This window comes from Strigops habroptila, chromosome 12, assembly GCF_004027225.2.
Source record: "Strigops habroptila isolate Jane chromosome 12, bStrHab1.2.pri, whole genome shotgun sequence".
Taxonomy (NCBI): domain Eukaryota; kingdom Metazoa; phylum Chordata; class Aves; order Psittaciformes; family Psittacidae; genus Strigops; species Strigops habroptila.
Window position 1 is genome coordinate 11,450,591 of NC_044288.2, and position 13,010 is coordinate 11,463,600.

Consider the following 13,010-nt stretch of genomic DNA (forward strand, 5'->3'; position numbering starts at 1 on the left):
TTAAAAAGCTGTTTTCTTCAGCACTGGTGTGAAAGGGCAGTGTGTAACAATGTTTAATATCACAGATGAACGATATTAATATCCCTTGATCATTCAAACAAAGAAGTAGTAAGCACCAGTGCCCACCGTCTAGTAATAAGGCCTATTGCTGATAAAAAGCTCAAGAACTTTTTTATTAATGCAGAAATCATTAGCGAATCATAAATTAGAGAGCTGACATTATATTAGTTTGGAGGAAAAATGGGTTTCACAATGAAAATGGCCCCAAACACTATTGTCAACTACAGTGTGTTGCTGCCTTTTTCTTTTTTAATTAGTGGAGCTAATGATATAAATTCGTTTTGCAGTGCAGTGCCAGCAGATGGGCTGCTTTCGTTCCCAGGTGTACAGCAGTCTACATTCCCTGTCAGTAGTGAAGCCAGTCATTGCAGAGCCTGCCCTGTACCATCTGGAAATTGATTCTTGTACATTATATTTTAGGTCTTCCTTGCCAGAATGAAATGAATAGAATTCAAAAGCTAAGTAGAGGGAAGAGTCTGTTGGGTAAGTTCTATTACTTCCTATTCATTTACTCAACTAATTAAAGCGTCTGTGATTATTGTAACTTTATATGCAGTAATGGTTTTTCAATTAGAGACTAATGTTTTGAGTCGGGAATATGCACCATGGAGTATAGGTCTGACACTATGATATTAAACAAATAATGAGATAGCAACATACAGAACAGGTGTCAGCATGGCAATGGGTTCAGAACTAATTTACAGCTTTCCAGAAATGCAAACCTGGTCTGCATAGAGCTTAATACTGCCTTCATCACCTCAGAGGTCTAAGTACAGGGACTGCTTGGTACTCAAGCCTCCCCTGTTGGAAAGGTAACTGAAGATGCCCCAGTGCACAGCCAATGGGTTCACATTTTCTTCCAGCTCTGAGGCAATGCATACATTCCTTGGGGTTCAGTTTTGCCTAATCACCCTTAAAAATATTTCAGCATATCCCATGTATATGAAAACAGGAATTCATATCATCTCATTTTAGGCAGCCCTGCAGGATGCTCCATGCTGCAGGATGTGATAATGGCCTCCCCTCTCTCTATTGACTGTTGGGAGCCTGAATTGATTGATAACTTACACTGCCCTTTGGATATCTAAAATTAGGTTAAATCCCCGCATGGCATTTTCCCATTTAATTGCTTAAAACCTCAGGTTGTTGAAGTGAGTGAGTTTAAGGTAGCTGACTCCATACCTTGAAATCACAGTGTTATGTAGCCTAGCATTTATGTGGTGGTATCTTACTGAAACTTCTGTCCCTGTGCATTTGTGTACTCAAATCACAGGAGGCTACCATTACAGATCCATATTTCTGCTTCCAGAAAGCGCTGCGTTTCACCCTTGGAGAGCCTGGCTTACTTCAGACCCAGGCTGTCAAGCCTATCATTGAGGACCCATGTCAGGATCTTACATCACTCGCTGCAGCATGGAGCATGCATACCGGCTCTGCTGCAGTGCTGCTCAGATTGCAGTCTGCTTCTTTGGTTACTCTGATTTTAATCTGATGTTCCTAGATACTGACCCTGCAAAGAGAGCTTCTGCAAAGCTCATCTTTACCAAACCCTCCGGTACCTTATGAACAATCCTGACCTGGAGTCATTGGTTTAAAGTAATAATAAACACTCCCAAAGGCTACAGGGACTGTGTTTTAGTTCCATCATCCTTTCATAGCAAGTTCACATAAAGATTAAGATGTTTCAGAGTTACAGCTCCTGCTGTTCATAGCTGTGGGAGAGAAGGGAGGATTGATTGCTCAGTTGTATGTGTGTTCCATTCAGTAAGTATTTTGCATTCATGTTTGAGTGCATGTTGTGCAGAGGAAGTCACTGTGTTCTCTGTCTCATGGGTGTCATGATTTTCAAAGCCACCTAAAAGAATAAGAAGCCCAGTTCTTAGCAGATAGCTTTGGCAAGCCCATATTTATTTAATGCTTTGCTGTTATTTGCTATATGCAATAAATGTCATCTAGGCTGAAACATAAGTGGTTTGTTCTGGTGTGCAAGGAAGAATGATGGCTATATTGCAGGTAGTAGAAATTCAGGCGGTTGTAGCACGTCGCTGGTATCTGATCACAATAGCAGAAGTAAAATGACAAAGTAAAAGGAGTAAGAATGCCCCCTTACCACAAGTAACTTCTTGTTAACTGTATTAAAAGAGATGAAGGATGAAGGTGGTTAAGCTCAACAAATCAAGAAGTGTCAGGCATAAGGTTGTTCCACAAGCTAGAAAATTATAGAGAGGAACTCTTTGCTTTACCTAACTTGAAAGTCTGCCTGCATAATGGCACTGTCTGTGAGATTTTAATCTGATCTCATAGCTTTTTATGCAGCGGAAAACATTGTCTTTTCAGTGACTGAAAAATCATACAAATGGAAAACAAAACATACACGTGACTCAAAACATGCTTGTAGCAACAAGAAAGATTGAAAAGAGAGATTTATATATCCAGAAAAACTAGCCTCTAATTATTCTATTTCCTGACATACAGAGCGCAGTATTAACAGTCTGGGCAGTGCACCGGAAGATTTCTGTTGACTTGTATCCCTTGATAAAAAATGACAACTTTTGATATTTTGTTCTCTCTATATTTTTCAAAACACAGGACAGTTGCACCCAAAGTACTTCAAAACCATTGCCATTAGATATGTTTAATCTGGAGGCTTTCAAATAGAGTCTAGCATCCCAGGGGACTGAATTAGAAAGTAAACAGCCCTATTCATCTTTTCCTACCAGATTTATCTAGAGTACAATTAACTGCAGAGTGTACTTTTAGAGCATACAACTGTGCAGCCTGATAATGCTTCTCCCATATCGCTAAGATAATGAATTTCTGCTCTCGTCACTATTTTCTTCTGTATCAGCCCTGTGAATTCAGCTAATAGAATAGCTAATACAAGGGGCTGTGTGCTGGCTAGCACTTAATTCTGTCAGGCTTTTACCTGTGTGCCTCACTATCTTTAGCATATAATTATTCTCCCCATGTTCTGTGAGGAAGGGGAGTATTATACAGATAAAGAAACGATGCAAAAAAAAATAAGAGCTGTAGGTCTGGACCAGAAAGAATATGTAGACACAGCAGTGCTGTTCAAGTTTGCATGGAATTAAATACTCCATGGGACAGAGAGATGGGGAAAGCAGGATTCACTACCCTGAGGCAGTTCAGTGGGGAGTGACTAACGTTTTACAGTACTTAATAGTGAAACTGGTCCACCGGCCCAGCGGTCCTTTCCTTGCTTGTGGGGAAGCACTGGCTGTGCAAGAACCTCTGGAGGAGAAAACTCCTTTCTCCTTCCAAAGCCTGCATACGTTCTCTGATGCCAAACCAAATTATGGGATGAAATATTCCCACTAAATGGGTTGTCTGGATGCTGTGCTCCAGAATAGCAGAGCTTGTACCCGGAGCTTATTTCTAATGAACACAGGGGCTGATTTGTGTAAGATTTACGGGACAAATCTTTCCACTATACAACACTTGCTCCCAGTGACCCTCTCCTCACCAGATTATCACCTGCACCTGACACATTGGAGAGGACATGCTGTAGTCTTCTCTCTAATGGCTGGCAAATACTGTGACATTAGTATGCGTAGCTAAATACTGAAAGCTCCAGTGTTACATACAAATTGGCACAAATTTCTGATGCAGAAGGAAAAGTGCCTTCTACTCTTCACCGTGACCCAAAGTGTGAATCCTTTCCACACACAGTTATGTTGGCAGCGAGCCTGGGCCATAATTTATTTTTAAATCTATGGTTTTTACAGGCAGTGTGGAACATTTTAATACCTTACAAGAAACACAGTGAAATTATGCAAAAAAGGCCTGTTTCAAAGAAGGGGTAAAGGTTGCATTGCCCAAGGAAAAGAGAGAGCATGAGGCAGTTTAAAATGCAGAGGCCGTTCTCTGCTTGCCCTGTAATGCCACTGAGGCTCCCCCTTTGATTCTTCCCTGGAGCAAGATGTTCATCTGATACAACAGGGTAGCTATAGTGACACAGGTATAGCCATGCTGATGAGCGCCAGCTCAATATCAGCACCTGAGCACTTCTCCAAAGGTTGTGTATAGTGATAAACACCTCGAGTGCTTAACAGAGAGAGGACATGAGCATAAATATGAGAAGAAACCTTTCTCAATCAATATTGAAATAAAAGATTGAACAGTGAGCATTAACTTACAAAAACCTGCAAAGGCAAATACATACACATGTTATTAGATCCATTTTTTTTGTCAATAGTGATAATGAGTCTTCGGTAATCATCAGAATGCTTCCGTTTGTACATGAACATAACTGTGGTACATATAAGCAAATCTGCTATAAGCTCATTCTTTGAAGTTACTTGAAATACTCTCAATAATGGATATAAAGTGCTCTCCAAAACTGATCCTGCAGCACTCAAAGATTCCTGCAGATGTTCAAAGGTTTCTGTTCTCATCTTCCAGGCCTATATTAGTGGCACTCAAGCATTAGATGAGATCTGTAGTGCGATGAGGTTGGAAATTTCATGGATTCATTTTATATAGATGTGTGTGTGTGTGTGTATGAGATTGACTGACTTCTACTTTTATAGGTTTTTTATAGGATATTTCATGACATTTGGGCAGCACCTCCTCATTCACTTTTTTCCTGTGAGAAATGTATCAGAAATAGCCTCTTTGACACATAAAGTGTCTGAAGAGATGCTATACACATGGAACTAGTTAAAAAACTTACTGTTATACCAGGGAATCACTGTTATATTTGACAAAGGAGAAAAATACTTTCTCAAGAATCATTTGAGACAAGAAATTTGGGGGCAAGGGTGGGGTTCTGCCATGTTTCAGATTGAAGCAATTGGCAAAGAAAGGAAAATGGCTGTACTGACCTCCCCTGGGAATAAAGCTAACTCATCTTGACAGACAAGAGGGCTTTTCATATTGAAGTACATTTGCTGTATCTGCTAAAAATGGTGGGAACAATAAAACAGGTTTCTCCTGAGAGCTTCCCTTTCTGCAGAAGCCAGAATGAACCACGCTCTACAAGACTGAACTATATTTGTTTTATTGTGAGACAAATCTTGGGCTTCAAATCCAAAGACTTACTGATTTCATATCCTGTTGTCCCTCTCTGTAAAGCATATGCATTCCTTCTCCTTTTATACGTCGGAACTCTCAGTAAGTCAGAAGTTGTGCTTGAGATTAGTATGAATAGCAAGCAGATGGCAGATACCTTCCAGGGATAATTACAGTGTTGTGGAAAGACTTATATGATAAACACTGAAGGAGCACAAATGGAAGAGAAATGCAGAATTAATGAAGTCAGGGTAATAATCCATTAGGGAAGAAAAGTTTAAAACCAGGAGTTAAATCTGAAAGGGGCTCTGTGGGAGTATTAATAATTCAGGGGCAGACTGAACCTCTCTCTAGTACCATGTGCCACCACCCTGCATGTGCTATATATGCACAAACATTTATGCACTGTGCAATGACCAGGGCAGCTGAAAACAGTTAATCATATATAATTTCTGCTCTCTTTTAGGCACCAGATAATCACATGTATTTTTCTTATCAACATGGTAAAGATCTTCTTGTAAATAAGTGACAAGTTCATAATATTCTATATACCTGCTTGCTCCTACAGAGGCTTGCATGACTGATTATGCCTTATATTTTATTCAGGTGCTTTCATCCCACGGTGCAATGAAGAAGGTTATTACAAAGCCACTCAGTGCCATGGCAGCACAGGGCAGTGCTGGTGTGTTGATAAGTACGGGAATGAGATAGCTGGCTCAAGAAAGCAAGGGACAGTGAGTTGTGGTGAGTAATGAGGTGCTTGCCTCAGACAACAAAGGAATTAACACTCTTGTAAGCCCTGACATTGCTGTATGATGGAGTACGATAACAAAAGTGACAACAGGGAAACACGACTACCAGTGTTCAAAGTGCTCCTGTGTTTTCCTATTTACACTACCAATGGGGCCCGTATATACATACTGGTCCTTTGGGCTGGGGGGAGGGGTGGTCGAGCAGAAGTTAACAGGAAACAACCAGTGATATGTGTCCTACCAGCCTGGAAAATGTAGTAATTGATACTAAAATTAAGGCTATGGGATTGCTATGCATGGTTATTAAATATGTTGTTCTGTATACTCTGGAATGCGCATTTACTGGGACTTGAATAATGTCTTTCCAGACAAAGGAAAGCCTAAATGTGTACAGTTTTATAAATTAATAACTAAGCCCAATAAAATTGCTGACAGGACACTATTACTTACACATGTGAAATCACCAATTAGCTGTTACACCTAGGCAAGCAAGAGCTCAGCTGCATTCCTTCAGCGTGCTTCAGCCATGGTTGTGGCTGCAGCTTTCTTCTTCAAGAAGGAACAGAAAAGGGAACCTAGGAGGTCTGAGATGCCCAGAATCACACCACAGATGTTAGGCCGAATAGCTACATTTGCAGAGCATAGTTTATGCAGTCAAATAAAACAATTTTGTGGCATATTTTTAGCCTGGTTTATAGAGTTGTGATGGGATGAGAGTATTTATAAATGCATAATGATTTTCTGGCCTGCATGTATGGGAACTGAGACTCTCCAGTCGAGTCTCTAGGAGGAGGGCAATACATATTTCTTTATGCAAGTATGTTTCACAGTAAATTGATATATATTTATCCCAGTTCTGGAAGAACATTTAAATTTAGAGGTTGTTTCATGAATAGCTAAACCAATGAATTTTAAAAGTAACATTGCAAGTGATAGTGGCTTGAATGACAAGGGTAGTAATGGACAAGGGATGTGGTATCATGTGAGGGAATGACCTTTCCTCCTCACCTGTTTCAGAAGAAGAGCAAGAAACCTCAGGGGATTTTGGCAGTGGTGGATCTGTTGTATTGTTGGATGATTTGGAAGAGGAACCTGAAGCAGCAAAGAAAGACAAAGAAGGGAAACTGAAGGTTCATGTAAGAGCAGCTAATGAAGACGATGAAGATGAAGATGATGATAAGGATGATGAAATTGGTTATATATGGTAGTGCCCATCATAATGAGGACTTACGTTTTGCACAATATTGCAAGTCATATCATATCTCTGCAATTGTATCTGAGAGTACCTGGCACAAATATTCCCTCTCTACTGAGTTTAATTTTGTATAGTCTATTTAATTTAGGAGACAGCTTTTTTTTTTTTACAGCAAGGACTGTTTGGAATACAGCTTTTGTTCACTTGGTTTGGAGCATTTTTGTTCTATCCGCAGGGGCAATGAGTTTTGTTTCAAAAACATTTCATGTCTTCATCCTCACTTTCACAGTTTATGAGATAAATCTTGCGAAAGAAGAATTGCAGAAGGGGCTCAATGAACCAGTACAAAGCTTAGAAACCCTTCTCATGTTAAGGAATTTGTGTCATAAATTGTTAGCTGGATCATATCATCAGAAACAGTTATTTTTCTTTCACGAAGAAGGAAATGTAGGTGCCTCATTTTCTAGTCCATGTTTGTTACATTCCAGTAAAGAGTAACTAAGTCTCTTCGGATAGTGACTTCTGGCTGTCCAGCACCAGGGATTTAATCCAGAAAAAAACCCACTGGTGGGATTTTCTCTTCTTCACATTCTCTTAGAATGAGTCCAGCAGGCTTAGTCCAGCCCACACTGAAGGCAAAGCACCCACCAGACCATAGACCAGCTCACTGACACTTTGTTTGGTTAAGGAAACATAGCCTTCATCATAAGAGATGCTGAGAACCTGCAGCTATCATGGGCCAAGCCCTACAGGCAGGAACAGAGTCCATCTGCCTTTCCTTAGAGTGTTATGTGAATGTATAGCATCGTAACCACCTCCATATCTGTTCCTCAGCTTCTGTCTGAACTCATTTGCACTAAGAGTTGCACTAACATTGCGCAGGCAGCCTCTGCTTCCTGCTCACATGCTGTAGATCTGCCTGTTCTTCATTTTCCGTTAGCAATCCCTCATTCCAACATTATAAAGCTGTCAAAGACACTAACCATCAAATGTAATAAGCTGTCATTTCTTTAATTTCAATAGTTAATATTTATTTGGCCTGTTTAAAAAGGCAACTTTCGGTGATCATGTTTCAAAAGCATAACCCTGTGCTCAGTGTGACAAGCTGCACACTTGTAATAAACACACGTGAAAGAGAATAGTATTAAAAATACAGTCTTGTGATTCCCTCAGTGTCCCCCATATATTCATAGCTCTTCAATTGTATCACAGCATATTGACATTAAATTCTTTTCTGTGTCCTTTCCCATTGCAGTTCTCTGATGCAGTAATGTACTGTGGTGACCTTGTATTCTTTTTGCTGTTTTCAGAAACAGAAGGAGGTACCTTAACCCCACTCTTGCATTAGGTCGCAGATGTAAGTAAGTATTTTAGTAGTGCTTGTGGTTTGTCTGTGAGTTATTTTGCAGAATTAAAAATGTGCTTATTACACAGAGAACTAATCAGATTGATTTATTTTTTCCCTCTGAGTTAGTGTTGGTTATAGAGGTGGGGACATTATGGAGTCAACACTTGGCTGGTTTCATATTCACTGAAAAGCAGGAAAACGTGTTTGGCAGAAGACAACGTTTTAGGGACACTGGCCCTAGAGCTGTGGTCCTCAGCCCTCTGTGTAGGATGTCTGCTTTCAGACATGGTCAGAAGAGCAATACAAAGAGGAACTCCTTTCAGACACCATGTGTTCTAGGGGCTCAGTTGGTTTCTCCTCTTTCAATTTTCTATTTATCTAGATCAATGGCCCTGCAGCAAAGAGCAAGCCTGCATAATTGTTGTTAATGCAGAAGGATGTGTAAAATCGTGAGGAATTTGTTGTCTGTTGTTTCACGCCCCTGCATCCTCCCAGAAATCTGCCATCACAGTCATTTGCGAGTGGCCTGCAATCTGCCCTGCGCAAATCCCTTTGGGTTTCCTATCACTTTTGATAATTTATTTCAAAATCAGAAACAACCAGCATTTCTGCTTACCTAAATAGTGTCGTTTTGTGAGAAGCAGTTGAAATCCATCAGTAGCTTCTCAAACATCTTGGCTGATTTCCTTCTGGTATTTTATTACTTAAACCCATACTTTGGGTATAGCTCTGCTGTCCTCTGCAGGACCTGCCTAAGGCACAGAGTTACCATTTCACCCTGACATAAAACTGAGGTCCGCAATCAGTGGAGTTATGCTTATCCTCCTGACTGGACCCATTCTCCACACAACTATTTCCTGCAGTCCTGTGTCCCTTTGCAACAGCTTATCTTGGAGCTATGCCTTACTTCAAAGGCCACATAATAAATCCGTTCAGCCAGCATCTCAGCAGGGTAAAGCCTGTCTAACCAAGCCCTTGCAGGCAGCTCTAGGGTCCAAGACTGCAGCCCTTCAGTGTCACATGCAAATGTGCAAGATGATTAAAGAGAAGCTGTTAATAAGCCTTTAAAAGTGAATGTGGCCATTCTTCAGTTTACATGAGCAGACATGCCACCACCATCCATTTCTTAACACCACTGGGCCTTTCCTAGTTGTAATCTCTCGCATGCATCTATTCCAAATCAGAGCTGGAAGGTTTTACACCTTTATCTCAAACTATAACACAATTACTGTCTCTCAAATTCACCAACTCAATGCTGTGGATCCCAGTCAAACAGCACCATGCAGGCAAGAGATGCCTTGGGTGGTTCAGCTGATCTCTGGTAGCACATTTCCCTTCATACAGAGACAAACACACACGAGTATGTTTTAAGCCCACTGGCCTGGATTCAGGAAGAGGCCCCCAGCCAGGTGATCATTCAGTTACCTGCTTCCATTGTGCAAATGTTCTTCTGCATCAGGGCCAGCATTGGAAAAATACCATTTTATTGACTAGTTCAGTTGGGTACGACTACAAAGAGTTTAAAAAGAGTAGCAGCAAATCACAGGGTGTCACAGCCTAGGCTGGAGCAGGACGGATGAGCTGTCGTGCTTGGGAGGGCAGCTCCGACTATAGATTGCTTTAAGACCAAGTTCCCAAATATTACAAGGCTATTTAGCAAAACCCATTCGTGATCCACTAGCATCCTGCACAGGTTGGGGGATCTGCAGCCTATGGATACATCTGTGTGTGTATATATACATTTATACACATATACGTGTGTGCATATGTGTGTGTGTATGTCCAATTTGGGAAGCTGCATTGAGAAAACATTTAATTTCTTCAAAAGAAACCAGCAATTCTACCAAGAACCAGTGCTCTTCCAGATGAGGCCCCTTTCATTCTTCATGCTTTGTAAAGGATTTAATTTGCTTCCAGCTTAATTTAATTCCTCTCTCTTGCTTCTGCTTTCTGCAAAGCAAGACTTCCCATCTGCATCAAGTCATTAACCTTACAAACATTTGCTCATTGTGAAAAATGAAATCAGAGTTGTCCCATTCTTTTAGAGACACAAACCAATTTTTAATCTCATTTTCTTTTCATATTAGAGACCATGAAATACTGTTAGGTATTGCTTTATGTTCCTTTTAACTATTGTGGTTAAATCAAAACCTTGAGTTCAGATTTCGGCACAGTTGGTTTTTTTGGGTCATTACTGGTCTTTGCTGTGAACACAAAGAATCCTTTTCTTTGCCTTTGTTTTTTAACCTATTCTGTACTATTATTTTAAACCATTTGAAGTGTTTATTTAATATTTATTCTACCGTTTATATTAAAAATGTAAAGTTTATATTTAAAGCAACACTGTTTGTTAGTGAATGCTTCTCTTTGCCTCTCCAGCCTAGTCTGTTTCAGTGTACATTTTTGGCATGGGAATATTTTGATATTAGAAGTTTTGTAGCATTTTTCCCCTCAAGCAGCAAATGACGTAGATCTGAGGTCACCTCTTGATACAGACCACCAGATCCAGCTTAGCTTCCTACATTGGTTGGCTTTTACTGCAGTCCCTTCTGTATGCCATTCAAGTTCCTTTAATACATAGACCGCTTTGTACAGTTACTATACATCAAAAAAGCCCTTTCTACAGTAGGTGGGTTTTGGTCTTTTTATACTTTTCTCAATGCTGTTGATGTCCGTTACTGTTAAATGTGTAGATCTGTAAGGAGAGATCCAAATATTACGTGTTTCAGTTTGATGTCCCTACTGTAGATGGATGTAGACTACCATAGTAAGTAGAATTGCATAGTAAATTCTGAATGCTTTTTCCATAAGGAGTTCAGTGGAGTGTGAGCATTTGGCTATCTTTGGTTAACTGTAAATGCTTAACTGTAGTCTGAAATAGTTGCATTTTTGTCTGTCTCAATAAATTTTAATTTGTCTGCGACTCCTTATTGCCTGTGCTGTATTTTATTAAACTTTGGGGATCAAAAACACTGCAGAAGCTTGAATCAGCATACATGAAAATGGATGGTCTTTTGTATTTGGTTTATACCTTATATCTCTGCTCAACATCAGCTATAATCTGTGAAGTTAATGTGAAGTCTCTAAGAAGATGTATCTTAATTTTCCAAATGGAAAGTAATAACTGTACCAAAATCAGAACTTTTCAAATTACATCAAAATTGATTCTTAAGGAACTACCAGAGGCAGGAGGGGGGGCCTTAATTTTTATTTCCTCCTCAGTTTGCAAATTGTGATGTTTTTCTGGCTCTTCGGAAGGTGACCAGGGCAATGCTATAAACACAGCCCCATTCTACAGTGGCCATTATCTACAGTATAAATGAAGACAAAATTATATTGAATACAATAGGTGAGAAGCCATCCTCTCTTAGAAATACCTGGGTTTGTGTCTCTGTTTTTAAATTAGAGCTCCTCTTTAATATTATTAGCTAATTTAAACAGCCAACATTAGTACAGTGCTAATTACAGAGTTAAAAGTGTCATTTCCTCTGTATGGGCAATATTGAAGTACCACATTAAAGCATGAAACCTATTTTCAAACTTTTGTGCAATTATCATCAGATGATTTATAACTAACTTGTCCATCTGTACACCATTGGCTGAGTTGTGTCATGTAGGTTCAGAACCTGCCTCAAGTTTGTGTTACATTGACTGCACTCATTAGTTATTTTTACTGTAGGTACCACATGTTTGTTGCAGTATGCTGCCTTACCTGACTCTGAGAACAAATGGGTTTCCCCTTTCCAAAACCACTCGGAGACTCTTTGAAGTGTTTGTTTGAGCTTCCGTGTTTAAGTGCTGCAGCTGCACCAGATGTCAGCTACTGTAGCACTGAGGGCTGGAAGGGAAGCAAAGCAAATCTGAAGCTTAAGAGGGCGTGAGTTTCAGATGAGATTTCAGTTGTCAGGAAGGGTTCGTGATTGGAGTGCTCTTTTTTAATAACCCCTCTACATTCAAAATTGCAGGCATCTTGCAAGCTTTGTTTTGTATTACACATGCATAGATGTGCATATAATCCCCCCCTCTTTTGTATATACAAATGTGTTTGTGTATATATATATATATAAAAAAGCCCATAATGTGTATATGTACACACACAGTATTTATATACATATGTGTGTGTGTATATATATACGTGTGTGTGCACACACACACACACACACACATACACACAGAGTTATGATCACCTGCCCTGACAAGTGTTTGTCAAGGCCAAAAAGTGACGGAATAGTTGGGGGAGCAAAGGTGATCTCCTGGTGTATATAGGGACCGGACCCCTCGATAGCCCAGCCAGCTGCATCGCTGCCATCTCTGAGGAGCTGCTGGGCACAAAACTGGCAGGTCCCTCACATTGCAAGCTCCCTGCATTGGTCACTGCTGTCTTTAGACTCTCCTGGTTATGGCATAACCACTCAGAATTTCTTCCATGCCTCATACAAGGTCGAGGCATCACCCATACATCACTGATCTCTTCTGTAACAACTTATATGGGGCTAAATGCTGCGAATTGGTACATTGTTTTCATACATTAAAATACTCTGGGTAGATTATTACATCCCACCTGTCATGTCCTGGTAAGCTGCAGTGATTTCTATGATTCTGTCCTCCATTTTGGACAAGGATC

General features: G+C 40.1%; 1 protein-coding gene across 4 annotated transcripts in view; it reads left to right on the top strand.

Annotated features, from left to right (window-relative positions):
- Nucleotides 1-11,309, top strand: part of SPOCK1 (SPARC (osteonectin), cwcv and kazal like domains proteoglycan 1) — a 286,032-nt gene extending 274,723 nt beyond the window's left edge. For 3 of the 4 annotated variants that reach the window (XM_030504324.1, XM_030504325.2, XM_030504323.2), the window contains 3 exons: nucleotides 481-543; nucleotides 5,698-5,835; nucleotides 6,861-9,608. In XM_030504324.1, the coding sequence (XP_030360184.1) occupies nucleotides 481-543; nucleotides 5,698-5,835; nucleotides 6,861-7,051 (392 nt within the window). In that variant the 3' untranslated portion in view covers nucleotides 7,052-9,608. Of the gene's footprint in view, nucleotides 1-480; nucleotides 544-5,697; nucleotides 5,836-6,860 lie in introns of all 4 variants that reach the window. The other variant, XM_030504322.2, reaches the window with a different exon arrangement.
- Nucleotides 11,310-13,010: the final 1,701 nt, after the last annotated feature.